This window comes from Vombatus ursinus, unplaced genomic scaffold (assembly GCF_900497805.2).
Source record: "Vombatus ursinus unplaced genomic scaffold, bare-nosed wombat genome assembly UNPS02014810.1, whole genome shotgun sequence".
In the NCBI taxonomy this organism is placed as follows: Eukaryota; Metazoa; Chordata; class Mammalia; order Diprotodontia; family Vombatidae; genus Vombatus; species Vombatus ursinus.
Genome location: NW_020954588.1, coordinates 17,755,297 through 17,782,046, shown reverse-complemented (window position 1 = coordinate 17,782,046; position 26,750 = coordinate 17,755,297). Strand labels below are relative to the sequence as shown.

The 26,750-nt window shown below is 37.3% G+C and overlaps 1 protein-coding gene across 8 annotated transcripts in view; it reads left to right on the top strand.

Annotated features, from left to right (window-relative positions):
• The window catches only part of ATP11B (ATPase phospholipid transporting 11B (putative)), a 144,019-nt gene that overhangs the window by 44,889 nt on the left and 72,380 nt on the right, over window positions 1–26,750 (top strand). For all 8 annotated transcript variants that reach the window (XM_027875864.1, XM_027875861.1, XM_027875865.1 and 5 more), the window contains exons 3-10: window positions 2,141–2,230; window positions 5,197–5,277; window positions 15,492–15,599; window positions 15,810–15,938; window positions 17,242–17,345; window positions 21,733–21,780; window positions 23,690–23,754; window positions 26,492–26,573. In XM_027875864.1, the coding sequence (XP_027731665.1) occupies window positions 2,141–2,230; window positions 5,197–5,277; window positions 15,492–15,599; window positions 15,810–15,938; window positions 17,242–17,345; window positions 21,733–21,780; window positions 23,690–23,754; window positions 26,492–26,573 (707 nt within the window). The remainder of the gene's footprint in view (window positions 1–2,140; window positions 2,231–5,196; window positions 5,278–15,491; window positions 15,600–15,809; window positions 15,939–17,241; window positions 17,346–21,732; window positions 21,781–23,689; window positions 23,755–26,491; window positions 26,574–26,750) is intronic.

Below are 26,750 nucleotides of genomic sequence, written 5' to 3'. Positions count from 1 at the left end.
CAGCGTTTTATAATTATTATGTCATTTGATGCTCACTACATCATCATGAGGTAGGTGCTATTATGATCCCTGTTTTACAGTTGAGGAAACTGAGGCAGACATAGGTTAAGGGCACCCAGAAGTATCTGAGATTGGATTTGAACTCAGGTCTTCCTGACTCCAGGCCTAGAGCAATATGTATTGGCCTGCCTAGTCATTCTCCAGTAGAGAAATGATCAGAGAATGTATGAACAGGCAGTTTTCAAGGGATTGAGTAGAAGCTATCCATAGCTACATGAAAAAATGCTACAAATCACTTAATATGAAAAATGCAAATTAAAACACTTGAAGATCAACCTCACACCCATCAGATTGGCAACAGTGACCAAAAAGAAAACGGCAATTGGATGGGCTACAGCAGGCCTGCACAATACATGACTCGTGGGTGGCCCATGAAAAATGTAGATCATTTAAAAGACAGTAAAGATATACCAAGTGCTTTGTCCATGCCCCTCTTAACCCACCTTCCACTAGTCACAATTGTGCCTGTCATGTAACTCGTCTGGTGGGTAGCCACTGCACACTCCCTCCTGTTTGTCACATTACCAACGACAACCATCGTCAATCTGTCTGTAGTCTGAGGGGAGCAATTTCATGATAAATAAAAATCCCAAGTAACAAGTGTAATTAATTGATATTAATTGAAATATCCCTTTTTAAATATGGTTTATTTGCAAAATAATTTAATCATTACTTGAAAAGTGAGCCACTAAAAACCCATCTGTGGCCTGAAGAAGTTTAGCTCATTTTAATTTTGGCTACTGCCTACTGCCAAATTGTGCAGGTCTGGGCTAAAGGAAGATCAGGACACTAACGTATTGTTGGTGGAGATATGAATTGTTCCAGCCATTATGCAAAACAATATGGAACTTTACCAAATAATCATACTCTCTGACCAGTGAGTGACTCCCCTGGTGGGCATACGCTCCAAAGAAACAAAGGGAGAAAAACCCATATGCACTAAAATGGCTATAGCAGTTGCTTTGTCATAGCAAAGAACTGAACACAAAGTAGGTGCCTTACAGCCAGGAAATGTGCAAATAAATTGTATGAATGAAAAGGAATATGATTGTGCCACAAGAAGTGAGGAAAGGGATGGCTTCAGAAACCTTGGAGAACTCGTATAAACTAACCAAGTGAAGTGGGCAGAATCAAAGCAATTTGTCCATTGACTATGACATGTAAAATAAAACAGTTTTGAAAGACTTGAAACTTTGATCAGTGTGGTTGTCATTGATCTCAAGGACTGATGATGAAGCAAACTTCTGGCAAATAGGTGATGGATGAGAAGTGCAAAAATTAGTGATTCATTTTCACATGTGGCCAGTGAATGAATGTATTTGTTTTCCTTGATAATGCTTATTTGTTACAAGGGAGGACTGGGTAGGGGTTAGGAAAGTAGGGATGTAGTGACAGTGATACCAAGAAAAAGAAAAGAAAAAAGCATCAATGAAACATTTAAAAATAGATAGAAGACCAGAAGGAAGGTCAGAAGGGTACATAAATAGGCAGGACAATGTTGGAATTTAGATCTAACATAGACTTAGAAAACTAACAGTGTCACATACAATCTTATCTTTTTCTATTTTTTACATAAGAAAATGTTAATATATTGGTACTTTTAAGTCCAGAATAAAAAGCAAAAAATTTAAATGCCTCCTCAACCTTTCTGCCTGTTGAATTTCTTGCTTGTCTAAAACTCAATTTAAACACTGCTGCCACCTTGAGGAAAACTGAGTTTTTTTCCCTCAATCCATTTTCCTGGCTCCCTTTCTCTCCGTATATACACACTTGTACTCACACTTATCATGTGTTGTTTTGTGTTAAGATTTTCTAATGTGTATGCCCGTATAGACTTTAAACTACACAGGGTAGGAACTTGTTTTAGCCAAGTTTTTTCTCATTCTCAGAGCCCAGTCTATTTTTCTGCACATATAGCATGTAAGCATTTGTGTACATGTAAATACTTAATAAACAATAAGGCTAGTTGGAAGGTTTAAAACTAAGACAGGACAGGGCCTGTGGGCTTCATTGGGCTGGGCTCAGCTGACTGCTTTCAGGGCATCCTGCATGACTCAAATTATATTTCTTTCTCTTTCAGTATACAGTATGGAATTTTGTTCCAAAAAATTTATTTGAACAATTCAGAAGAGTAGCAAACTTTTACTTTCTTATTATCTTTTTGGTCCAGGTAAGTTTTTATGCTGTTAATTATATTTTGCTTGATTATACTATGTTTATTTGTTTATTGTTTATGTTTATTGTTTATTGTTTGATGTTTATGTTTATTGACTATACAATGTTTATTTTTTAAATGAAAAAATAATTTTTAAAGGGAGAATTTTGAAAATATATTGTAGAAGAATAGATTGGGGAGAGAGAATTGAAAAAATAGCAATTATTTCTAGGTATGTTAACCTGAGAACGATATCTTAGATTATTTGGTTTTAGGAGCCAACTTATCAAACTTGGGATTAATTAAATTTGTTTATTTGATAAAATGAAATAGCAAAATTAGCAGTGAATTTTCTGACACAAATAGTACAAAAACTTGGAGAAATGAAGAACAAAAACAAGTTATTTCCCAAGTGCTGCTAACTTACAAGGCTGAAATTTAAACTAGCATCTTTTGAAATTTATATGTTAGAACATAAATATTATAAAATTTAATATGAAGCACATGCTACTTTCTGGCAAGTCATCTGCCTGTTTTTCTGTCTTTTGTGAATGTGAAATTGTCTTTGAGAAAAGCCCCTTGGTATACAAAATACATAAATATTTGAGCTTACATCTGCATATTTCACAGGAAGGAATGCCTCTTTATCCCGTATTAAGAAATGCAAAACAAGCTTACTTTTGGCATTTAGATAATCACATTTCTAGTTTTTTACATATTCACATGCACATGCCACCTACGTGTGCACAGTTGATATTGTTCACTTTCCTAGGAATGTGGCTTTTCCACCTAGTCACACTCTTCCCGTAATTAGAATCCCTGTTCTTTGTGAGCTGCATTACGTTGGTTGACTCATTTTCTACTGTCTCCTCCTCCCCCATTTTACTTCTTAGGATGTCTTTGTAGTATAACAGATAATTTATTTGTTGAATTAGCTCAACAGCTTTTCTCGAGCTTAGAACTTGTTCTGAAACTTTCATATTGAAATGTATGCACTTAAAATTGATATTAACAGTGATTTAACATTCAAATTTTTGAATAATAGTCATTTTGTTTTCTGTGAGAACTGTCTAATCTATTACTGCTTCAGAAATTAGAACTTGCCAGACTACAGAGCCTTTTTTTTTTTTTTTTTTTTGGCTAGGCAGTCGGGGTAAAGTGATTTGCCCAGGGTCATACAGCTAGTAAATGTTGAGTGTCTGAGGTCGGATTTGAACTCAGGTCCTCCTGACTCCAATACTGGAGCTGTATCCACTGCACCACCTAGCTGCCCGTTGTTCAGAGTTTTAGTGTTGTGTATGATATGATAATTTATATTAGCAGTAGAACTCTGAAAGCATTTCCCTTTTGGCATTTTAAAACACAAAAACATCTTGCAGGTTATTTTAAAGCTTTTAGAAATATGATGTGTTCAGTGATTTTCTTCCTAAATAAAGATTACACTGCTGACCTTCAGTGAACAAAACTACTGCACATAAAGTGATTTTTTAGCAGCCATGATCAGTTTACACTGATGCATTCATATTCTCACCCATTTTCTTTGGTCACCAGTTGTCTTAGGAGTCAGACCACCCCTCACAAGGTGATGAAGCTCACATCCTTTCGTTAGTGCCAGTTCTAACTAGCAAACCACAGTTCCTACAATGACCTTTTTTGTCTCTTGAGCCAGTCGCAACAGCTTTAGTGGTTCAGACCACAGGAGACTGACACGTGCTGGCCTTAGGCTTAGGAAAACCTGAACTTAAATTCCAGTCCGATACTCACTGCCCATGAGATTGTGGACAAGTGACAACTGCTCCGTCCTTCACTCTCCCCATCTGTAAAATGGCAATAGAGCCTTTGTGCCTCACATGGATGGGGTGAAGTTGAGATTAATAATACGTGCCAAGCATTTTATAATTTTAAAATACTTTACTTAAATGAGAGAGCTATTGTTACTGAAAATGGTAATAATACCCAGACTATGTCACTTACAAATCATAATTGCAGTTCGATTTATATCTTTTAGTTCTGCATTCTAAAAAGTTACCCTGATAGAAAGCCTCCCTCTAACTCTAATGCTAATTTTTTCACTAAACTGGAGCTTATACTCAAGTATGAAAATTGATGATCTGTTTTTAGCAGCCTTACAAAGTATTTGTGTTTCTTTTGGAGAGCTACAAAGAAATATCATGGTGTAGTTTGAAAGACTATAATTCTTCTCTCAGGCAAATATTTTAGGAGCTCCATTGTACCTCATGGGTTATTGAAACTTTTTACTTTTAGAAAGCTTTTCCATTCTTCAAAATGCTTTGAGTGTTCTGTGTAACTTAAGTCAAAAATTGCTTGCTTTGTGGGGCAGCTAGGTGGTGCAGTGGATAGAGCACTGACTCTGGAGTCAGGAGGTCCTGAGTTCAAATATGGCCTCAGACCCTTGACACTTAACTAGCTTTGTGACCCTGGGCAAGTCACTTAACTCCATTGCCTAGCAAAAAGAAAAAAAAAAATGCTTGCCTTCTCAGTGAGGGAGAAAGGGGAAGAAGGGAGAGAATTTGGAACTCAAAAATTGAAAAAAATGTTAAATAATGTAACTAAGTCAAAGTAAAGATAGAAACATATAGGATCATAGGTTTAGACATATTGCATGATAATCCTATATTTTTCACTAAGATTTCTCATTTGGCATTTTATGTGGAATTGGTTACAATGAAAATACAGACATGTTTGTTTGTTTTTTAAACATGCATCCTCTCAAAATAAGAGAGATGAGGATATACCTAACACTACATACACTGTCAGACTCAATTGCTATGTTGGATTTTTTTTGTTTCTTTTCCTCCTCTTTTTAAAAAATTAGTTATAGTTCTCTTAATGGAGGAGGGGGAAGGAATATATTGTGAAGTGATATAAAAACAATTACTATATTTAGTAATAAAAAACCTTTTTAAAAATAAAACATGCCATCTAAAAATATAACATTCTAAATTTTTTTTTAAATACAGCTTATGATTGATACTCCTACGAGTCCTGTTACCAGTGGACTTCCCTTATTCTTTGTGATAACTGTAACTGCCATAAAGCAGGTATGAATTTCGTTCCTATCATTCTCACTTTCTCTAGAAGTTATTTGTAAGTTTCTAATTTTTTTCTGTTATACAGTAAATTGTTGTGTAGGATTTTGAAAATAATTTGAGTAAGGGAGAAGCAATATTTTTTATTGCTTTTGAAAAGAGAAGAAAAAGAAAAGAGAAGTAGTATGGCATAGTTGCTAGAGAGTAGAGCTCTAAGCTAGGAAGACCTAATTTCAAGTGTCCCCTTGAAGCATTCTGGCTGTGTGATCCTGGGCAAGTCACTTAACCTTACAGTTAATTGCTTTAGGTTCCCCACCCCTGCTTTGGGAAATTCTTGTAGCCTATAAGTTGCTGAGAATCTGCTGGTAGGGAGTGTTTACTTACCTACGAGTTCACTATACTTATGAAATAACAGGTCCATTCCCTTTCCCTATATTGAAACCCTATTAAATTAAGGCAATGGATATAGAATTCAGACATCTAGTATTACACACTTATTGTCAGTGAATAGTTTCATTTGTACTTGTGTAATTTTTAAATTAGCTTTAACTATATAACATTTCATTAGGTTATAAAAAGGTGCTGTGCTGGTATAGCCCAAGCAGAAGGCTCTCTTTGCCCCTTTCTAGCATAGACCTCTCACAGTATTCTTCTTCCTTTATTCTTAATCATCATCCCTGTGTGGGACAGAGACCACCTATCCAAATTTGAATCAGAGTCTTGACAAGAATTTGCAAAAAGGAAAGCTGCTTTATTGGCTTTCTCGAGAAAGGACACCCCTGTGTCGCCCAAAATGGCATCAGCCAGAGAGTGCAAGAGTGCTTTGTTCAAAATAGGTTTATATAGATCCTAGCACAATAGCCCACCCTAACCCCCTTCCTGTTGGCCCATTGGCTGAGCCTCAGGGGCACAATCTATTCGCATAAATCTTCCCCAGCAACAAAGAGAACAAAGGAGTACAGAAATCTCAGCATGTTCCCCTGTTCAGGGCCCCATGATTTCGACAGTCTTCTACACAAGGTCGTATGCCTAGAGGATGAGATAAACAGGATACACTGTAGTTCAGGAATTTCTGCTTACACAACTAAAGAAGAAGGGGGGGATCTTGTCCTGAGGGGTCTTCACTGGTTCTGGTACACATGTACAATTGCACAATTTATCTAGGCCCAAATTTATTTCTACTCATCTTCCCTCTTCTACCTGCATTCCTTCCTATCTCATTCCCTGAGAACAGCCTGCTTTTGTTGTTGTTGTTGTTGGTCTTTTTAATTTAATATTTTATTTTCCCCCAATTATATGTAAAAACAATTTTAAACTTTTTTTTTTTAATTTAGAGTGTCAAATTGTCTCTTCTTCTCTTCCCCACTCATTGAGAAGGCAAGCAATTTGATATGGGTTATACATGTATAGTCATGTAAAACATTTCCATATTAGTCATGTTGTGAAAGAAAAAACAGACAAAAAAACACTCAAGAAAAATAAAGTTTAAAAAAAAGTATGTTTGATCTGTATTCAGACTCACTCCATCAGTTCTTTTTCTGGGGATATATAGCACTTTTCATTACAAATCATTCAGAGCTGTCTTGGATCATTGTATAGTTAATAGTTAATTGAATAGTTAAGTCATTTATACTTAATCATTGTACAATATTGCTGTTACTGTATACAGTGTTCTCCTGGTTCTGCTCATTTCACTTTGCATCAGTTCCTGTAAGTCTTTCCAGGTTCTTCTGAGAGTATCCTGCTCGTTATTTCTTATAGCACAAAGGTATTCCATCATAATCATATGCCACAACTTTTTCAGCCATTCCCCTATTGATGTACATCCCCTCAATTTCCAATTCTTTGCCACCAGAAAAGAGCTGCTATAAATATTTTTGTGTATATAGGACCTTTTCCTTTTTGTTTTTTTCTCTTTAGGATACAGACCTAGTAATGGTATTGCTGAGTCCAAGGATATGCATAGTTTTGTAGCCTTTGGGCATAGTTCCAAATTGCTATGCAGAATGGTTGAATCAGTGGCACAGCTCCACCAGCAGTACATTAATGTCTCAATTTTCCCACATGCCCTCCAACATTTGTCATTTTCCTTTTCCATATATTAGCCAATCTGATAGGTGTGAGGTGGTACCTCAGAATTGTTTTAATTTGCATTTCTCCGATCAGTGATGTAGAGCTTTTTTTTGGTATGACTATAGATAGCTTTGATTACTTCATCTATAAACTTATTCATATCTTTTGACTATTTATCAGCTGAGGAATGGCTCTTATTTGAAAAAATTTGACTCAATTCTCTATGTATTTGAGAAATGAAGCCTTTATCAGAGAAACTTGCTGCAAAAATTTTTTTACAGTTATGATTCTATCCTATTTTCCCCATGTTAATTCTACTCTCTCTGTCTCTCTTTTCACCCTGTCCCTCCTCAAAAGTGTTTTGCTTCTGACTACCACCTCCTCCAATCTGCTGTCCCTTATGTTAGTCCCATCCCTTTTTTATCCCCTTCCCCTCCTACTTTCCTGTAGAGTAAGAGAGATTTCTGTACCCAGCTGTGTTGGGTACAGATGTTATTCCCTTTTTGAGCCAGTGCCATTGAGAGTAAGGTTCAGGTGTTCCCCGCTATCTTCCCCTCCATTGTAAAAACTCTTCTGCACCTCTTATGTGAGATAATTTACCCCATTCTACCTCACCCTTTCCCTTTCTCCCAGTGCATTCCTCTTTCTCACTCCTTAATTTTATTTTTTTAGATATCATCTCATCATATTCAACTGACATCCATAGGGCAGCCTGCTTTCAGAGTTGACAGTTAGCTGCACGGATAACCTCATTGTACTGATGTGCTAATGGGAAAAGGGCATTGAAAATCCTCCAGCTCTATCTGATCTTCCTGTAGTATTACCTCTTTTACTTTGATTTATATACCTTATTTAAACCAGTAAAGGGGAGGGTAGTATAGTATCTCTGGCACTAATATCAATTCCCGTCTTGGCTCTATAGTTAGCCTTTTCAACCTAACACTGTCCTCTGCTCTTGAATCCTTCCACCTTTAGTCCTTTATCCACTCATCTCCTAATCAAAGCTCAGTCTTGGGTTACTTCCACCACGTGCTTCCTCCTTTCTACTTTGTGCTGATAAATAGAGCTGTGCTGATTGGGTACTTTATAAATGAGCATTATCCTTTATTAAGGGAAGGTGGTTCTTTTATTCTTCCCTAATTGATTCCCTGTCTTACTCCCCATAGAAGCTGTTCCCTCCTCAAGCTTCTCTTACCTTTCCTTACCCTGTCTTGATCAGCTGAGGAACTCACCTACTCCTTAACTGAGAAAACAGATCATTTGTGAGCTCTGTCTTCTCCCATTCTCTTTATCTCAAAACACTTTGACATCATCCCCTATCTTTTCATCCTTTTTCCCAGTTTCTGACAAAGAAGCAGTTGTTTTCTTTGCCAAGAACAACCCTCTCTATGCATGCTCTCGATTCCATCTCCCTTCTGTCTTCTCCAGCAGATTGCAACCTCATTCATCACCCCTTCCCTCTAATCTTCACCCTTTCCTTATCTATTGTTTCTTTCCCTATTGCCTTCAAACATGTGTGGGTCTCCCTCATCCATAAAAACTTTTTCCTAGACCATACTATGTCTTGAAGCTATTATACTATATCTCTTCTCCCTTTCTCAGGCAAACTCCTAGAAAAAAAGCTATCTACGTAACATTGTCTTCCTCTCCTTGCATTCACCTTTCACCCTTTACAGTCTGGCTTTTGACCTCATCATTCAACTGAAATTGCTCTCTCCAAAGTTACCATAATTTCTAGTTGGCAAATCTCTTGGTCTTTTCTCTGGGTTTTCATGACTTTGCTGTGTCCCGGTTTTCCTCTTCCCTGTCTGACACTCCTCAGCCTCCTTTGCTGGGACTTAAACCATCCATATCCACTGTGGATGTTTGCCCAGTGGCCCCCAGCTATCTTTTCAGCCTTATTGTATGTTACTCGCTTTCCCAGACTCTATGATCCAGCCAGACTGGACCTCCCCAGCTTCATGCCTTTGCACTAGTCATCCCACATTCTAGGAATGCCCTCCCTTCTTCCCTCTGCCCCACAGAATCCCTCTCTCTGTGTTTATTTGTGTTTATTCTCTTTATATTTTTTTCTGTATATACTCATGTCCTTGTTTTCTCCCCTATTAGAATATAAGGACCTTGTGAATAGTGATTATCTCATTCTTTGTATATTCAGTACTGAGCACAGTACCTGGAACAACACAGTGGGATGTTCATAAATGCTTATTGATTGACTAATTGAAGAGTGTGTGTGTGTGGGGGAGTGCCAAGTTAGAACCAGGGAATCTAGATTCCAGTCTCATTTCTGCCCTTTAGTCTCTGTGTGACCTTGGGCCAATAGCTTAACCTCCCTAGGTCTCACTTTGTTCATCAGTAGGCCTAGGTATCCTCTAAGGCCCCTTCCGACTTTAAATTCATGATCCTTTTACTTAAAAAAAACTAGATAGATATAAAAATGTGTGTGGTTCTTCAAAAAGTTAGTCTAAGAATATTATTCTGAGACAGTCTCCCTTAAAAGGTTGCCAACCTATTTTCTAATATCTTATTCCCTTGACACACCTAATATTTCTAAATAAGAATTGTAACTTGGTATTGCTCATTAAAATCATCAGTATATTATCTGACAAATTTAAAGGAAAATGTAAGCCTGAAAACATATGTTTCAGGGTATGTGACCTATAAAAATTGGCAATGAATTTTTACACATGAACAAATTGTTGTGTTTGTGTATCTTTTTATGGATTTTCTGCTAAAGTTGGTTTTTATATAGGGCTTTATTTTTAAATATAACATAGGTTTTATATAGGTTAGAACTTGGAGAGAATATCTTTACCAGAAATATCAAGACAATTCTTAGCTATATCTATGACCTTTTATCATAATGTTGTGATTTCTCCTTTCTCTAAATGACATTTGAAATCAAAGGAGAGACAAGAGAATCTAATAAACATACTGAGTGAAAAATAAAGGCTCTCAGGGATTCTTATGCTTATATAAACATACACTTTCCAGCTGTCTTGGGTGGTATTTCTAGTTAGAAAAGTATTTTTCTTCCATCATCATTTTCTACTTAGTTCTAAGGGAACTTTTGTTTGTATCTTGTTAGGAATGATGTGGCTTGCAGAATACCTTGTATGTTTTACTTATTTCACAGTTCCTTTGTGAAAATCAAAACAGATAGTAAGATCTTAATTAGTCCTTATTATTCCTTCTTTACAGATGAGGCTCTCAGAGATTAGGTACCTTGCTCACCCTTACAGAACTAGCCATGGGAGCAGCACCTAACCCAGCTTTCTGTCACTTGTGCCGTGGGTGAAGAGGCTCAGGACCAAGTTCTAGGTTGAGCTAACAATAAAGTGGAGAGTCTAGAATTCTGGAATAGTACCTGTTAGCAACTCAGAGAAAGTTAAGAAGGGCATGTAGTTGACAAAAAAACATTGCATTGATGGGCTTTAATAATATAACTGTGATTTTACTGTGCACCATTTGAGTGACTTCCCATTTTTGTCAGTAGACTGCTACAGATTAGAACTTATCTGTATCACAATAGGTAGCAAGGTGTAGTGGAGAGAGAGGGCTGTTCACCAGCTCCTAAGGTTTGATTTCCAGTTTTGACACCTGCCAGCTGTGTCCCTGGATGAGCCGGTTAATATGGGCCTTGATTTTCTAAACTGTAAAATGAGGGTAACGCTTTCAACCTCAGTTGAATTCATCCGGTGCTCATTAAACACTTAGTTTGTGCATTACGGTTACCTCACAGAGTTTTTTATAAAGAAAGTAATTTATACGCCTTAAAATGCTATATAAATACAAACTATTATTATTAGCCTGCCATGTTCATAACCCTTTGTTTTTCCCTGCTCAGTATTAGTTATTTTTTTAGTTAATTTATTTTTAGTTTTCAGCAATCACTTTCATAAGTTTTTGAGTTTTAAATTTTCTCCCCCTCCCTCTCTGCCTCCCTCTCCAAGATGGTGTGTAATCTGATATAGGCTGTACATATACATTCCTATAAAAGGTATTTTCATATTAGTCATGTTGTAAAGAAGAATTAGAACCAATAGGAAGAACCACAAGAAAGAATAAACAAAACAAGAAATAAAAAAGAGCAAAGTATGCTTCAATCTGCATTCAAACTCCATAATTCTTTCTCTGGATGCGGATAGCATTTTCCATCATGAGACTTTTGGAGATGTCTTAGATCCTTGCATTGCTGAGAAGGGCTAAGTCTGTTACAGTCATCGCACAACGTGGCGGTTACTGTGTACAACATTCTCCTGGTTCTGCTCACTTCACTCAGCATCAGTTCATGTAAGTCCTTCCAGGTTTTTTGAAGTCTGCCTACTCATAATTTCTTATAGTATTCCATTACATTCATATACCACAACTTGTTCAGCCATTCCCCAATTGATGGGCATCCCCTCAATTTCCAATTCTTGGCCACCACAGAAAGAGCTGCTATAAATATTTTTGTACATGTGGGTCCTTTTCCCATTTTTGTGATCTCTTTGGGATATAGCCCTAGAAGTGGTATTGCTGGGTCAAAAGGTATGCACATTTTAAAGCCTTTTGGGTATAGTTCCAAATTGCTCTCCAGAATGGTTAGATCAGTTCACAACTCCACCAACAATGCATTAGGGTTCCAGTTTTCCCACATCTTCTTCAACATTTATCATTGTCCTGTTTTGTCACGTTGGCCAATCTGATAGGTGCGATGTGGTACCTCAGAGTTGTTTTGATTTTCATTTCTCTAATCAGTAGTGATTTAGAGCATTTTTTCATATGACTATAGATACCTTTAATTTCTTCTCAGTATTATATAACTTTGCAGAGGAAGTTTGTACTCTCAATATAACCCACCTATGACACAGTAAGTTAGGGTGTATGTGTTTGATTAATTTTTCAGTTTCCAAAGAAATAGGGAAAAAGAGAGGGAAGAGGAACAACATGTTACTACTAATGGCCATACGTTTCCACCCTTAGGTTGAGACCTAAATTAAGGTCACGAAAACCCTGTGGAGGTAGAATTTAAATCTGGATCCCTAACTCTAGCCTTTTTCTACTATATCACACTCTATATTGGAAAACATGGCTCATTTTGAGAAATTAAGGTGGCCTAAATACTTGTGAAATACTGAGAATCCTCTTGTCTGTACATCATGAATACTGTCTTACAGAAAAGAGTGCTGGGCGTATTGATCTTTGAACAATATCACCCAAAAAATGAAATTGAATAAATCCAAACAAAGAAGAAATGATTGGTTCCTGATATAGGAGTAATAGCGGAATTAGCAGTCTGTGTACAAACCAGTCATTGACTAATTCGAGCAAAGGTCAAAATCCAAGTTAAAATAGTAGAAAAAGATGAGAAGATGCCATTGGGAACAATTGCAGTGGTGTTATCCTTGTCTGTTCAAGTGAATTGTCAATGCTGAAAAGTTAGAAGGGTTTTCATTTATTTACTTATTTTTTCTTCTTTTTTTTTTCTATTTTTTTTGTCTGTTATGTTCCTCTCTCCTTCCTCCCCCTTTCCCCTTTGCTTAAAATAAGCACGTGTGTTTGTGAGGAGTCTTCAAACTGCAATTCAAATCTCAGAATACTTTTCGGGGTACAGTGATAGTTACTACACATCTTGTATTTCTTCTTTTTTTTAGAGATAGTCTTGACTTTACGGAAAGAAAATAGTTTTTTTTTTTTTTTACCCACAAAGTACTTTGCAAAAAGAATATGATTTATAAGACCATATATCCTGATTTTTGATTTGGAAAATACGGCAACTGTAGGTATGCTCCAATCTGCTCTTAACTGCAAACAATCAAATTTTTGTGCAAGTTATAAAACAATCATGTTAAAAATTTGTTTATATTATACTTGTTGCTATTTTTTCTCCCTCTCACTTCTTGCTTATACCTACCTGAAATGAGTAGAATGAAGGATTTTTGACAGCTTATGATCCTCCTCCCCTTCCAGAAAAAGGGGAGTAAGGTTGCTAGAGGGGAGGATTCGTTGAGTTCTTCAGGTATTTATTTTTGAAAAATTTTAAATTCTTATTAGGTTGGGAATATAACTTGCCCAGAAAATAGGGTTCAGAGCTAGGAGTGATAATGTGACCGCATTTTACCAGTGAGGAAACTGAGGACCAGAGAAGTCAAGTAATAGTGGTAATGTTGAAGTTTAGGGGTTCTGGGAATGTGAAATAGCAAGAGCAAGAGAAGCAGTTCCTGCCCAAGTGAATTCGCCCCAAGTCTTTCAGCCAAAGACAAGGTTTATTAGAACACGCATTGAGGTGAACAAGATTCCTAGTGAATCTGGGCTATTGGCCAAATTTTAAGAATCTGAGCCAGAAGGGTTTTGAAAAAGGAAAATCTGTTAAACCTTGTAATCATTATTTCATGTGAAAGTTTTACTGATATATAGTCATAATAATGAGAGGCCAAAAGAGCCCAGAAACTGCCTGGACACACTTGGTCTCTGCCAAGTAGAGAGAAGGCTGGTATTGTGCTCACTAAAAATAATACAAGTTTAGATTATAAACTCATTTGTAAAACACTGCAGGTAAGGATATGGCAGAAGACTAAGAGCTTTATCACTATTAAAATAGTGAAAGTGGAAATATGTCTGTAGAAAGTTTGGTATAAGACTGAGTGAGTCACCTCATTGCCAAAACATTCATAAATGAAGCTGGCAGGACAACAAAGAGAAGTAAAATGAAATATGTATGTCATCACTTCTGTAATGGTATTTTTTTCTTCAGCATCTGACAGAGGTGCTGTCCTGTTTTGGACCCTAACATCTCAAGGCAAAGGGTGCCCAGTGAAAAAAATAGAATGGCTCTTAGGAAAATGGTGATGGGAAGACTGACAGGCCCAGCCAATGTTCACACTGGGGATTTCCACACGATTTCTGTACTCAAGGCGACACAGTCATGAAAGCACTGAGGAATCACTTCATAAGATATTTCAAAAAGAGGAAAGATACCCAAAGAATGGGAAAAAGTCATGTGTTGTAGTTGTACCCACCAATAGGCAGTTGATAGAAAATCCATAACTACCAATCTCATTGTCTACTTTCTTGTCTCTTCTGAAGTCTTTGTGAGAATGATCTATCCTGAAATATTGAGAATATCCTAAATGGAAGTAAGAGGAGGGAACAGGTAGGCATTCACAAACCATTCTCTATTGCACACCTCATCTTCACAGTCAACTGGTTGATTGAAAGGAACAGAACAAAAAGATTCTGCTGTGTCTTTTGTTTTTAATTATCAAAATAAAATTTTTTTAAAAAGGTTTTGAGGTAGGGCAAAATACAGATTTTAAAGGCTTGCCTCCAACATGGATGTTCATATCATACAAGCTTCCTTAATTCCTGTGATAGAGACCAGGTTTTGAACTGCCTTCAGGAAATTGCATCACCCCTTTAATGACTACAAGCTTCTTCCAGAGAAGCAAAGGCCCTTGTTTTTAATATCAGCATTCTACTGTTGTTTATAATTGTAAGAATTTTTTATGTACTAGTCACTGGGCTAAGCTTTTGGTATATGAAGAAAGGTTAGCATGGTCTCTGCCTTCAAGGAGTTCACAATCTAAGGCGGGGAGAAAACGTATGAAGTACTGTGCACAGGTAGCATCTGAGGGGGAGGCACTGGCATTAAGAAGAACCAGGAAAGGTTTCTGGCAGAAGGTGGGATTTTATCTGAGAAGAAAGCTAGGAGAGGAAGAGAATTCCCAGCATGGGGTGCAGCCAGTGAAAATGCCTTGAGACAGGAGGCAAGTGTCACTAAATCACAGAGTAAGGTGTAAGAAGACTAGGAAGAGAGGAAGGGGCCAGGTAGTGAGGGCTCTAAGAGACAGGATTTCCTAGTTTATTCTGGAGACGATATGGTGCCACTGGAGTTCATTGAATAGCGGGAGTGACATGGTCAAATGTACTTTAGGAAGATTAGTCTGACAGGTAAGTGGAGGATGGAGTCGAGTGGGAAGAAACTGAGGCAGGGAAAGCAGCGAGCAGCAGTTGCAGTATCCCAGGTGATAGGGGCCTACAGCAGGGCAGTGGCAGCGTCAGGAGAATGGAAGGGGGCGGGTATGAGAAAGGGAACGAAGGAAGAATTGATAGAGTGTTTGAAAGTTACATCAACAATGACTTTTATTTTTCTGATCTTCATGTATTTATAGGGATATGAAGACTGGTTACGACACAAATCAGATAATGAAGTAAATGGAGCACCTGTTTATGTTGTTCGAAGTGGTGGCCTTGTGAAAACTAGATCAAAAAACATCCGGGTATGCATCTGGTGAATAATAGAAAGCAGTAGATTTGGGATGGCTTGACTCAGAATTGTAATCTGCTTAATATTTAAGTTAAAGACCTGTTTTACTCATTGAAATTCTATGATTCTCTTCGTTTAGGATATAATGAAATTTTAAAAAATGTATTCCTAGGCAGCTTTAGATGTTTTTATTTAATTTTTCAAACCTTTTTTTTATCCCTAGGTAGGGGATATTGTCAGAATTGCCAAAGATGAGATTTTTCCTGCTGATTTGGTGCTTCTGTCTTCAGACAGAGGGGATGGTTCATGCCATGTTACTACTGCTAGCCTGGATGGAGAAACCAACCTCAAGGTGTATAGCTTTAAATATTTGTGTGGGTTCCATTGAGTAGGATTTAATGAGATTTGGGGATGAACATATTTCCAAACCCCAAATCAAGATACATAGTCTGACAAATTTTTTTTCTTTTGTTTTATAAAGGTCTTATGGAAGTATAAAATTAAATTATTGTTAGCTTTTCGTTTTATAGAGTTAAGGAATCCTGGAGTTAGATTGAGCTTTGCTGTCATCTAGTCCAGTTGTATCCCCAGATCATGGATTTTGTCTCCAAAATTTCTGTCAAGTGATCACTCATCTCATTTTTATTTAACACCTCCAGTGATGGGAACTTTATTTGGTGTGCTTACCCACAGTATAATATCTGAAATTATTCTAAGCTTAAATTGTTCACTCAAATGGACGTTCCATTTCAGGTCATAACATCCTGCTAAATTATATTTAGCAAAAGGTTAGAGGCAGAGTCCATAACAATACAGTAAAGGGAGGGAGATTCCAAAAGAAGCAGCAAAGAAGGGGAACCCTATAGCCACCCTCTTGAGGTGGTGGCTCATAAATAAGGTGCAGTAGCAAGCCAGAATATACATAAGTTGAATATATCCATTTAAGTGAACAATTTGCTAGTTTTAAATTCCTTGAGTTCTTAACTTTTGTGTTGAAATGATTGCTGTTCATTAAAAGTAGAATCAAGTCTTATTTGACCTCCTGAGAAGCATTATCAATTGGTGATGAATTTGGGGTTTTTCTTGTAAGCTTAGAATAATTTCATATATTATACTGTTAATGTAGAATAAAAGAAATTTTTGGGCACTAGGTGGCGTAGTGGATAGCATGCCCGACCTGAAGTCAGGAAGACTTATCTTCCTAAGTTCAAATGTGGCCTCAGACACTTACTAGCTGTGTGACCCTGGGCAAGTCACTTAACCTTGTTTGCCTCAGTTTCCTCATCTATAAAAATGGGCTGGAGAAGGAGATTAGAAACCACTGCCATGTCTCTGCCAAGAAAGCCCCAAATGGGCTCACCAAGAGTCAAGCACAACTGAAAATAACTCAACAACAAACAGATACTTTTAAATATGCTATAGTGTGAGAAGCATCAGACTGGAAGTTAAGCGACCAGAGATCTTCCTGTCTCAGCTATACTACGCTGTGTACCTCAAGCAAGTCACTTAATCTCCTTGGGTCTGCTTTTTGGCCTGTAAAATGAAGGGGTTGTACTAGGTGACATGTAAGGTCCCTGATTTTAGCTTCTGTCTCTGAGTTTCTCCAAGAATCATGGTATTTTTTTTATTATAAAATTATTTTATTTTATTTTCAGACACATGTGGCAGTTCCAGAAACAGCAGTGTTGCAAACTGTTGCCAATTTGGACACACTCATAGCTGTGATAGAATGTCAGCAGCCAGAAGCAGATTTATACAGGTGATTTTTTAAAAAAGTTTTTATTGATAGTTTTTATTTGATATTACCATTATTTTTCAATATGTCCCTGTCTTCTCCATGCCTCACAAAGTCACCCATATAACAAAAAATCAAAAAGATAAATCAGTCAATCAAAAAACATTTATTAAGCTCCTACTATGTCCTCAGGCACCATACTAATTGCTGAGGATACAAAGACAGAAACCAGTTTCTACCCTGAAGGAGCTCACATTCTAACAAGGGAGCTATCATGTACCTTTGTAAAATAAATACACCATATTTTGAGAGGGGAGACAATAGGAACTGGGAGATCAAGAAGGGCTTCATGTAGAAGGTGACATTGCATTGAAGGAAATCAGGAAAAAAATAATCCAGCAAAATCAGTCAATAAGTATTTTTAAAGCACTTACTATTTTCTAGGCACTGGGGATACAAATATGAAGATTGAAACAATCCTGCACTCATGTAGATCATGACCGAACATCCCTTGGGACAGAGAATTAAAAAGAGGGAAAAAACAGTTTAGAAAAACCAACATATCATACCTAACATTGTATGCAGTGTCCCACATCATTAGCTCCCGACTTCTGCAGAAAGGGAGGGAAGGTACATTTTCATCCCTTTTGGGGGCCCAAGTTAGGTCATTATACTTTAAAAGCATTTCAGGTTTTGTTATTTCAAGTTTCAGGTTTTGTTATTGTTGAAATTTCATTTTTGTCATTTTTTATGTTTCTTACTAGCTGTGCTTACTATACTTTGCATCAGTATTGTTGGTATTCTTCATATTCATCATTTCTCATGGTTTATATATTCTTTATATTGCTTACAGCTCAGTGATGTTATTATTTCCACATACCACAATTTGTTTATTCCTCAACCAATGGATATCTACTTTATTTCTTTGCTACTACAAAAAGGTTGTTTTTTTTTTTATCATTTACCTACTTGTGTCATATGCCTAACCATGGCATTTCTGTGCCAAAGGATATGAATAATGTAGTCATTTTGTTAGCAAAAATCCAAATTGCTTTCCAAATTAATATTAATTCACAGATGCAACAACAGTATGATAGTATGCTTATCTTTCCATAGCCCCTTCAACTTTCATGTACCTTTTGTCATCCTTGGTAATCTTATGGATTTAAAATGAAATGTCAAAATTGTTTTAATTTGCATTTTGCTTAATAGTGATTTGGAGCAGTCTTTCATTTGGTTAAGAGTTTGCATTTCTTTTGAGAACTGTTTGTTCATGTCCTCAACCATTTATCCATTGAGGATTGACTTTCAGCCTTATACACTAGTATTAATTCCATACATATCTTGGATATCAGACCCTTATGAGAGATATTTCATGCAGTTTTCCCCCTAATCACCCACTTCCTTTCTTATTCTGGTTGCATTTTTGTTCATGCAAAAGCTTTCCCGTTTCTTTTCAGAATTATCTTTTTAAAAGTCCTTTGTGATTACTTTTGCTAATTGTTTCATTGATAATTCTCTTTCTTAGCCATAGGTATGAAAGGTGTCTCATAATTTTTTTATGGTGTTGCTTCTAACATTCATTTCATGTATCCATTTTGATATCCTTTTGGCATACATTTGGTGTCAGATGTTGGTCTAACCTAATTTTAGCCAAACTGTTTCCAGTTTTCCCAGCAATCATTATCAAATAGGGAGTTCTATCCAACTAATTTGTGTACTTAAGATTATTGAACGTTGGATTATTGCGTTCATTTGTCTCTTATCTACTATGTTCCATTTATTTACTTGTCTGTTTTTTAACAAGTGCCAAATAGTTTTGATGATTGCTACTTTATAATGTAATTTGCTATTTCCCTTTCATTCAATTTTTTTTCATTATTTCCCTCGAAAGTCCAGTTTCTTTTGTTGGATAGATAATATTTCAGAGAATACCTTCACATTTTGTTTAACTTATTTTTAGTTTAAAATTTTAAATACTATAAATAAAATGAAAAGTTTATATGCTATACTACATTAATTTGAAAAATCTGCAATCTTTTCAAATATGCAAAATTTCCTGATAAAATTTATCTGTTTGAAATAGGGCTTCTTTCTTGTGTTTTGGTTATTCTTCACATGGCTTATATTGAACTTAGTAGCCATATTCACACTCAGTCAGCCAATAAACCTTTATTGCTGGGGATACAAAGAAAGTAAAAATAAGTCTGTACTCTCCAGGAACTCATAGTGTAATGGGGAAGACAGTATGCAAATAACTATCCAAAAATAAGATACATACATACATACATACATATATATAATGTACACACACATGTGTATATGTGTATACACACACACACACACACACGATTAATTGGAGATAATTAACAGAGGGAAGGCTCTCAAATTAAAGGAGATTGGGAAAGGCTTTCTGAAGCCGGCAGGATTTTAGCTGGGATTTGAAGGAAGCCCGAGAAGCCAGGAGATGGAGAGGGAGAGCATTTCAGGCATAAAGGACAGTCAGAGCCATGTGTGGAGTTCAGAAGATGAACTGTCTTGTGCAGGCCACAGTGGAGAAGCTAGTGTTGCTATGTCAGAGTGTGTGTGTGTGTGTGTGTGTGTGTGTGTGTGTGTGTATGTGTGTATGTATGTATTTATTTATGTATGTATACGCATGCACGCACATCTGTGTGGAGCAGGGAGACAGCGTGAGAAAAGGGCTAGCCCGTGCTGGAGAAGAAGGCCAGGGATGGCATGCCATCCAGGGGAAGCCTAGTCTGTCAGTGCCAGAAGGTAGAAGGAGAGCTGAAAGGAGAGATCTGACCTGAAGACGCGTTTGTTATGCAAGGAAATTCCAGAGGGCACAACGTAAGAGAGAAGAGAAGGTTTGGAACCCCAAGATATACCCTGTGAGCATTCCTCCAGTCTTGTTAAAAGACTTCTAGAGAAGAGGAATTAACTCCTTCTGAGAGCAGCTGTATTCATTTTTAAAGCACTCTCGTTGTTAGAGCTTTCTTTCAAGCCTCACTTTACCTCTTTATGTGTCCACTCACTGCCCTTAGCTCTGCCCTCCGGGGCCAAGCGGAACAAGTCCAATACCTCTTCCGTAGTCTTTCATGTCTCCTTCCCTCCACTGACTTCTTTTCTAGCATGAACACTCAGACCTCCTTCATTCAATCCTTAGATGCCATGGATAGTGCATGGATGGATCCCCAGAACTAAACACTGCACTACAGAAGTAGCTAACCAGGGCGGAGTACGGTGGTATTATTACCCCTCCATTCCTAGATGTAGCCATTGATTACATTTGCTTTTTTGCTGCCATACCACCCTGCTGACCCATATTAAACTTGAAGTCTATTCAAGCCCCCATATATTTAAAAGCAATAATAATAATCTGCTGTCTAATAACCATAACTTTCTTTTGTGTTTGTGAAAATGTTTTTCAAGTGTAGTTGCAATACAGTTATCTCTGTACAGGTTTGTTTAATTAGGTTAAGCCCAATGTTCCACCCAGCGCATCACTATGATTTTTGGATCCTGACTGTCATCTAGTGTGTTAGCTGTCTTTTTTGACCTTGTGTCATTGTCAGATTTTGATAAGGATATCTTCTGTTTTCATCTAGGTCATTGATAAAATTGTTTCAAAGTACAGGGCTAAACAAAGATAGCTGGAGCCCTCTACCAAAAGTCTCCTTCTGAGCTCCCATTGAATCATTAATGACTTCTCTTTTAGCTTAGCTATTCAGTCACTCTCAAATCCATTTTATTGCATTATCTTCTAGTCCATATCTTTCCATCCTTTCCACAAGAATATCCATGGTATATTAGGAAGCTGGAGGAGTATATAAATATCTATACATTCATATAGATATGTATATCTATCTGCATCATCTATTAATTTCCATGAATAGCCAACAAAAGTAATTTTTAAAAATCAGATGTATGAAATTTATTTTAGGATCTATTATTTCATTAAGATTTGTGACTTAATTGTTGCTTTTTTGTAACTGTTGTCATCATGTATATGTTCAGCAAATTTAATTCAACACATCTTAAGTTTCTACCTATACAATGTCTGTACTTGACTCTGGGGATACAACAATAAAAACTAATTAGTCTCTGCCCTTCACAGTTTATAATCTTACTGGGCATGGGATGGGAAATTACAATATGTGCACAGGTATGTAAATGCAAAGTATTCTGAGTAATTTTAAGAGGAAGAAAGCCCTAGAAATTAGTGGGATCAGCAAAGGCCTTGTAGAGGGGCACCTATGTTTTGAAGAAAGCTAGGGATTCTAGTTGAACTTTCCAGTTTATATGTGAAAGACTATTGGTAGAGACTGGATCTAAAATGTCTTTTACTGAGGTTATGAATAAATTTTAAATTATATTTTGTGTTTTTATAATATCTTGACTTCTTTTGTAGATTCATTGGAAGAATGATCCTGAGTCAACAAATGGAAGAAATTGTAAGGTAAGATACAAAGGTTTGTTTATCAGATTCCTTTTTTTAGAAGAATTTTTGATGCTTTTTGACTTTACCTGCATCATCTTTAAGCATGTTCCCAAAATGAACCCTCCCTTATAACCAAAACAATTCATCAACTCTACCCAGCATTGTAACTGCACCTGACAAGGTTGTATGGCACTCGAAGTTGCTGAGCCCTCACCTCCCTTTGGAAAGGAGGAAAGTGTTTCTTTCTCTGTTGTACAATGCTGAGACTGTTCATTACAGTAACTCAGTGTTCACCTTCATTTTACCATTCTTCTCATTTATGTACTGTAGTTCTGTATAGTCTTATGGCATATTTATGTGCCCCAATTTTAAAACCATTCCCCAAGGGATAGAATTGCTCTTTGCTTCCAGTTTTTTTGCTGCAGTCAATTGAAAATATTCAGTTTGCTGTGAATGTTTTGGTATGTGTGCTGCCTTTCTTTTTTCTCATTGACCTTCTTGACATATATGCCCAGCAATGGAATCTCTGGATTAAACTATTTACTCAAGGTCACACTCAACAGTAACTAGTGTCAGAGCCAGGGCCTAACCCTAGGAATTCTGTCTCCGATCCAGTGCCTTTTCCATGGCTACCACATCTTCTCAACCTGCATGATCCTTGTCTATATTTTTCCCCATGAAAACCTCCAGAAGTGGTCCAGCCAACTTACTGAGGCCTTCCTCACATCAGGGCGCAAATCCAACCTGGGAGCTGTTGATCACTGTATCCTCATTCTTCTTCCATAACCAGCCCACCTGTTTTGGGTTTTTTTTTTTTGTTTTGTTTTGTTTTGCTTTGCTTTTTGGTGAGGCAGTCAGGGTTAAGTGACTTGCCCAGGGTCACACAGCTAGTAAGTGTCACGTGTTTGGTCTGAGGCTGGATTTGAACTCAGGTCCTCCTGATTTCAGGGTCGGTGCTCTATCCACTGCACCACCTAGCTGCCTCAGTTGTTTTTTAAGACACCATATTTTATACTATTTCTTGGGCACCATTCTTTTCCTAAATAGGCTCTGCTCTGTTATTATTCCCTTAAAAATGCCTCTCAACTCTGTGTACCCAGCCCTCCTCTTCTGCTCCTTAGGCACTGCGGGGCACTATGGCACAGTGGAATTGGAGCTGTCTTTGGAGTCAGAGGACCTGGAGCCTTGGATCAAATCACAGCTTCTCAGGGCCTCAGTTCTCTCATCAGTAAAATGAAGGGGCTAGATTAGATCAAAGTGCATGAACGTTTCAGTTCCTTTTCTCAGAATTCCAGTTGTTTTCCAGAATGGATGAATCACTTTAGAAGTCCACCAGTAGTGTATTAGTGTTCTTATTTTCCTCCTGTTCCTGCAGTAGTGGTTATTTCCATCTTTTGTCATCATTTACAATTTCTAGGTGTCAGGCAATCTATGCCTCAGAACTGTCTTAATTTATTTTTCTCTTATTAATGATTTGTAGCAATCTTTCATATAGCTGTTGATTATGTGAAGCTTTTCTTTTGAAACTTGTTAGTTCATATCCTTTGACCCTTTATTTTTTGGGATAGCACAGCATAGTGGACAGGGTTTAGAGATTGGAGTTGGAAAGATCTGGCTTTAGATCCTATCTCAGGTTCACGCCACTAGTAGGTACCAGAATCAGGATTTGAACTCATGTCTTACTGACTCCAAGTCTAAAATTATCCACTATACCACCTGGAAAATCTTTTATTTCATTAGTTGCTGGAATCTTTTGTTGTGTTTTTACTATGCTGAAATTATTTTTGTAAATATTGAGATGATCAGTGTATAGACATTTCATGTGTGTCCACAGTAAATGAGAATTAAATGTGTAACCCTAAAGTTGACAGTATTTTGGAATCTAATAATTTTCAATTAAATTTTTTGTGTGTGTTTACTTTTTTAGACCTCTTGGGCCAGAAAGTCTCTTGCTTCGTGGAGCCAGATTAAAGAACACAAAAGAAATTTTTGGTTTGTAGACATTTTAGAAGTCTTGGTCTGGAGCAGGATTTCTTAAGCTGGGATCTGTGAACTTGCTTTTAAAAATAGTTTGATAACTATGTTTCAATAGAATTGGTTTTCTTTGTAGTCCTGTGTAATTTACTTTATACATTTTAAAAACATTCTGAGAAGGGGTCTGTAGGCTTCATTACACTGCCAAAGGCATCCATGACCCAAACACGGTAAAGAACTCCTGTTCTAAAAGCATGCTGAGTCTTCACACAGTGTATTAGGAACCACAGTATTTAGATGCATTGAATGTTTTACTGAAAATCCTTGTGTTAGCCCCTATTTTCTTCCAAGTACACACAACTTTGAAATAAATGGAGTTATTGTTATATTTTGATATTTTGGGCTTCTGTTTTATGTTTGCATTTTATATGAATTACCTTCCTTCTATATTTAATCATTTAGAAACTTTTTCTGACATTGTTTTTGATGTCTATGTGACAGAACTACATTGTAAGTGAATTGAGTTCTTCTTGCTATCTCATTCCCATCCATCTCAGCTTTTCGCCTCCCAAATCCCTAATTTGCTCTGCCTAGCTCTTTTTTTTTTTTAATTAGGCAATTGGGGTTAAGTGACTTGCCCAGGGTCACACGGCTAGTAAGCGTCAAGTGTTTGGTCTGAGGCCGGATTTGAACTCAGGTCCTTCTGACTTCAGGGCCGGTGCTTTATCCACTGCGCCACCTAGCCCCTCTGCCTAGCTCTTTGATAGTGCTCTCTGGAACCTTTGTTCTGTCATTAACAAGGTTCCCTTCATCATGAGCTTCTTCCTTTCACACTTCTTTGATCCTCTTATACTCACAAAAACCTAGTTACCTTCTGGAAGGCACCATATCCCTGACTTCCTCCTCCTATACTAGGTGTATACCTTCTCTCATTTCTCAGTTATACTGGGAAAGTTCAACGTGTTCCTCGTTCCTCACTGTCACTTCAGTATCCCCTGTGCAGACATCTCTTGGCATTGGAGGTTCATTCCATCCATCTCGGTCACCCGTAGAGGCAGAGTAGTAAAGTCTCAAACTTAGAAGTAAATTAAGTTAAGAAAGGCCTCAATGCTTAGCTGAACCGATTAGACGTTTGACTCGAAGCTGCTTGTTTTTGATCAAGATCAGTGACTTCTGAGTCAATACCAGCATACGCCACCAGGTGGCGGGATTGGCTTTTCTTCACAGATTGCTGCCTGTTTTTCATAGATTTGTTTCAAGTCTTTGTCATTCTGTGATACTTCTTTCTCAGCATCCTCAATATTGTATATCACGGATTGTTGGGATCTGACATCACAGCTGCGTCTTTGACGTACTTCTCTCTGTTAGATGAATCGTCCTTTACTCCTTCAATGCGAGCCTTGTGGTCTGAAGTGGTCACTCGCAGTTTTCTAGAAGCCCTTCTGTAAGATGTTTAGACCCCAGGCTTCGTGTCTCAGACCTGGCTGGCAGAGGGTTTTTTCCCTTCAAGTAGCTATTTACGTAACTAAGAAGTAACATGTTTTGAAATGTGTGTCTCTAACACCACCAGAAATAACTGAGTGATTCCGTTCATTCACTTCTTTACACTGTTCAGATCCTGGTTTCGGATCACAAGTCTGGAGTTAGAAGGGACCTGGGAAGCCATCTAGTCTAATCCACTCGTTTTATAGACGGAGAAACTGAGGCCATGATGGTTGGAGTGATTTGCCCAGCCTAACACAGGATATGTGACAGAACTAAGATTTGAACCCAGATCTTTTTTTACTGCAAATCCAGTGCTCTTTCTACTGTACCATGGCACCTCCCTCCTTTTCCAAGATTGCAGGCTTCTTTTTTTCCCTAATCTCTGACTTCTCGTTCATCATCATCCTTGATTGCCATGATTAGCAACCTTTTTCTAGCTTAGCTATGCACAAGGATGCTGCTTTGAAGTCTTAATCTTAACCCTGTAGTAAATACATTCAGCTGCACCCTATCCTCTGCTTTTGAATGCCTTGCCCTTTTGTCCTATCATTCTTTTGCTTTGCTCCATCTCATCATCTGATTTATCACCTATTACTCATACTGCCAAATATCAGTGGAAGACGTCTTGTGACTGTTGACTAGGGTCACTACAAATTTATTATCTGATCTCTACTGGGCCCTCGTTGGTCCACAGCAGTCTTTTTTCTCTTCCCTGACTGACACTCTCATACTCCTCATAAGATCTTTTCTAAGCCTTCTAAACCATCCCTCTCACCTCCCTTTAAGAAAGAACTTCACCTCCTACTTTACTGAGAAAATAGAAACTAACTTTTACATGTTTCCTCTTCTCCCCTATTCAAGATCTCAAAATCTCTGGACATCATTCCCCACTCTCTACTCCTTGACTCCTTTGCTTAATTAGTGACTGATTAAGAGAAGGCCTTAACTTTTGCCAAGGTCCCTTCTCTTGTTTTCTGGACCTTATTACATCACATGTTAGATAATAAGTAGACATAATTATATTTTAGCTTAGTTCCGACTAATCAACTTTTAAGGTTCCTTCTAGCTTTATATCTAGTGATCCTATAGTAAATAAGTTGGTTATCCCATTTTATTCATTGCCTCTTTACACCAGCCTTAAACATGCATTATTTTCCAGTGTTGGATTGACAGAATGTAACCTCAAATGAATCAAATTCTATTGGCAAAAATATAGGAGTTTTTTTTTTTTGTTGTTTATAAAAATGCCAAGTTTGATTTTGTTTTGTAGGTGTTGCAATATATACAGGAATGGAAACTAAGATGGCATTAAATTACAAGAGCAAGTCACAGAAGCGATCAGCAGTGGAGAAGTAAGTGTTTTAAGGTAAACCATTTATTTTTAAAGTGGCATAAGTGTGTGTTTTATTTTCCTCCTCTTGACTTCTGTATTTCATTTAATGGGTACCACCATCTTCCTAGTTTCCCGGAATTAAAACCTTAGTATTATTTTTATTCCTCCTTCTTTGCCTCCCTTCTGTAATCAGCCA